At 40.2% G+C, this 3235-nt stretch overlaps 1 protein-coding gene across 1 annotated transcript; it reads right to left on the reverse strand.

Moving 5' to 3' along the window:
• Positions 1 to 299: 299 nt before the first annotated feature.
• LOC122692713 (olfactory receptor 491) lies at positions 300 to 1232 on the reverse strand. Its single transcript, XM_043900581.1, has one exon. It carries the CDS (start codon positions 1230 to 1232, stop codon positions 300 to 302), a length of 933 nt encoding a protein of 310 aa, XP_043756516.1.
• Positions 1233 to 3235: the final 2003 nt, after the last annotated feature.

Here is a 3235-nt window from a genome sequence, read left to right on the forward strand (position 1 = left end):
GGGAGTTTGGGATTGGCAGATTGAAACTAGTATATATAGAAAGGATAAACAATAAGGTCCTACTGTATAGCACAGGAACTACTAATATATATAATATCTTGTGATAAACCATAATGGGAAAAGAATATGGAAAAGAATATATACATGAGTCACTCTGCTGTACATCGGAAATCACCACAACATTGTACATCAACTATACTTCAATAAAAATTTAAAAGTATTATGATTTCAATTTAAGCAATTGGTGTGATACTGCTAAACATAAATTTCTAGGTCACCTGAAATGTTAAGAATGGATCCTAAGAATATATTCTGACACTTGCCTTTCTCAGGGCCTCCTTTACATCTCTGTTCCTCAGACTGTAGATGAGGGGGTTCAACATGGGGATCAACACTGTGTAGAACACAGACACCACTCTGTTCTGCTCAGTTGAGTAGCTGGATTTGGGCATCACATAGATGAAGGTAATCGTTCCATAGTAGAGCGTGACTGCGGTGAGGTGAGAAGTGCAGGTGGAGAAGGCCTTGTGTCTCCCTTCAGTGGAGCGCATCTTCAGGATGGTGTTGAGGATGCAGATGTAAGAGAGAGCTATGACAGACACCGTGACCACAATGATGGAGCCAGAAGAGATGGAAGGGATAATTTCAATGATGGAGACATCTGAGCAGGAAAGTTTCAACAGAGGGGAGAAATCACAGAAAAAGTGGTCTATCTGATTAGGCCCACAGAAAGACAGAGTCAGTAAGCAACTAGCAAATGTGCAAGCATTGACACACCCACCCAGGTAGGATACCCCAACCAAGAGAACACAGACTCTGGGGGACATGTGGGTGGAGTAGAGCAGGGGCAAGCAGATGGCCACATAGCGGTCATAGGCCATGGCAGCCAGCAGGAAGCACTCAGCTGTCCCAAATGTGACCACAGAACAGAGCTGGGCTTCACAGCCAAAAACAAGGAGGGACAGTCTATGTCTGAGGAATCCTGTAAGCATTATAGGTGTGACTGATGTGGAATACCCAATGTCTACAAAAGCCAAATGGCTGAGGAAGAGGTACATGGGGGTGTGAAGATGGGAAAAACTTCTTATTAAAGTGATTATGCTGATATTGCCTAGTAAGGTGACAACATAAATGCCTAGAAATACCACAAAGAAGATAACACAAAGTGTAGGATCCTCTGTTAACCCCAAAAGGATGAACTCTGTCACACTGGTGTGGTTTCCAACTTCCATATCCTCTGGGAATTGTTCCTGTTAAAGGAAATATGAATATTCATTTGTTTTATGCTTTCATTCTACACATTTCCAGTTTTCTCTGGCTGGTCCTAAATTTCTTTGGTTATTCCTCAGAGCCACTCATACTGATTATTTCCTCTTCCTAGTCTGTAAATATGGTGCTATAGATGATTTTTTGATTATTTCTAAATCTACAATTTAGCTCTCCACTTTACTCATTTTTATTCTTCCACTGCTAGTGTCCCTACTTTAGCTGAGATCCTGCTCGTTTTTCCTTTATATTCATCTGTTTCCCTCCTTGTCTTCATTCTTGTGTTCTTATAATTCACAATGTATCTGCCAAAGGAATCTCTTCCTGAAATTAAGAGCAAGTTTTGCCAAAGGGATTCTTTTAAGAATGGCATGATTTTTTCAGGCTTTAGGAGGAAACCTAACCTCTCTAGCACAGGAAAGTGTACACTTTCTGATGTAGCCCCTGCATATGTCTCTTTGCTTGTTTCTTTGGATGTTTCCATCCAACACTTGCACTAATCCAACCTTCCTGAACTCTTTAGAATCCCCTCAGTGAACTCTACCCTCTCTGGCCTTTAATCCTTGTTCTCCCACTTGGATGCCCCCAAACCTCCCACTGTCATACCCGGGGTGACTTCAACTCATCCTTGAGATTCATTTATCTCCAAAGCCACCTGTGCTTTCTAAGAATTAATCAGAAAGCTTTCCTTTGTGTTGATATCACACTTTGAAGATGTCTAGATTGACATGGTTTATAATAGAGTTATGGTTTTTTTGTTGGCGTTGTTTGCGTGTTTATGTTTCACTACCCCCAATTAATGTACATTCTCCTTAACAATGGTGTGTTTTATCCCTGTGTCACAAATGAGTAGTGCTTGGGAGCAAAATGTGCTGAAGAAAAACTTGTTAAATGAATTCATGCATGATTTATACAATATAATGATTATACTGTGGGAAACCAGAGATGAATAAAATTTAGGTTCCCTGTTGAGAGAAACCAAGTCTTGTAGAAAAGAAAGAGATTAAATAGGTATTAGTGTATAGAAAGTCTGTTAGTGTGGCATAAGTAGAATAATTGCTTATGTTGTTTCTAAATGAAAATTGAATAATTATGTTGGGGGAAAACACTTGGAAGTTAAAAAAAAATTCCTCTCAAATCTGGCTACTACCATACAACTTAACTATTACAAATTTGGTAATTATGGATGTGAGAGTTGGATTAGAAAGAAAGCTGAGCACTGAAGAATTGATGCTTTTGAGTTGTGCTGTTGGAGAAGACTCATGAGAGTCCCTTGGACTGCAAGGAGATCCAACCAGTCCATCCTAAAGGAAATCAGTCCTGAATATTCATTGGAAGGACTGATGCTGAAGCTAAAACTCCAATACTTTGGCCACCTGATTCTAAAAACTGACTCATTTGAAAAAACCCTGATGCTGGGGAAAATTGAAGGCAGGAGGAGAAGGGGACGACAGAGGATGAGATGGTTGGATGGCGTCACTGACTCAATGGACATGAGATTGAATAAACTCCGGGAGTTGGCAATGGATTGGGAGGCCTGGCATGCTGCAGTCCATGGGGTTGTAAAGAGTTGGACACGACTGAGCAACTGAACTGAATTATTTCCAGGAATTTTTTCTCCTTTGTTATATTTTAATATAACTATTATAACATTGCAGATGGAAGTTTATTATCATTGTTTTTCTTTGCATTTCATATAAAAAGTTTGTTGTTGTTGTTTAGTTGCTAAGTCATGTTTGACTCTTTTGCTATGCCATGGACTGTAGCCCACAGGCTCCTCTCTCCATGGGATTTCCCAGGCTGGGAAACCCATGTCTCTTACATTGACTGGTGGGTTGTTTACCACTGAGCAGACAGGGAAGCCCATAAAAAGTTTATCACGTTATAATTCCTCACATGGTGTTTGATAGCTTCATAATAATGAGTCACTAGCCCCTGGTGGCTCAGACAATGAACAATCTGCCTACAG

Source organism: Cervus elaphus, chromosome 1, assembly GCF_910594005.1.
Source record: "Cervus elaphus chromosome 1, mCerEla1.1, whole genome shotgun sequence".
Classification (NCBI taxonomy): domain Eukaryota; kingdom Metazoa; phylum Chordata; class Mammalia; order Artiodactyla; family Cervidae; genus Cervus; species Cervus elaphus.

What these genes read in the sequence shown, in the direction of transcription:
- LOC122692713 (XM_043900581.1), bottom strand. Translation starts at nt 1,232, where the DNA reads ATGGAAGTTGGAAACCACACCAGTGTGACAGAGTTCATCCTTTTGGGG.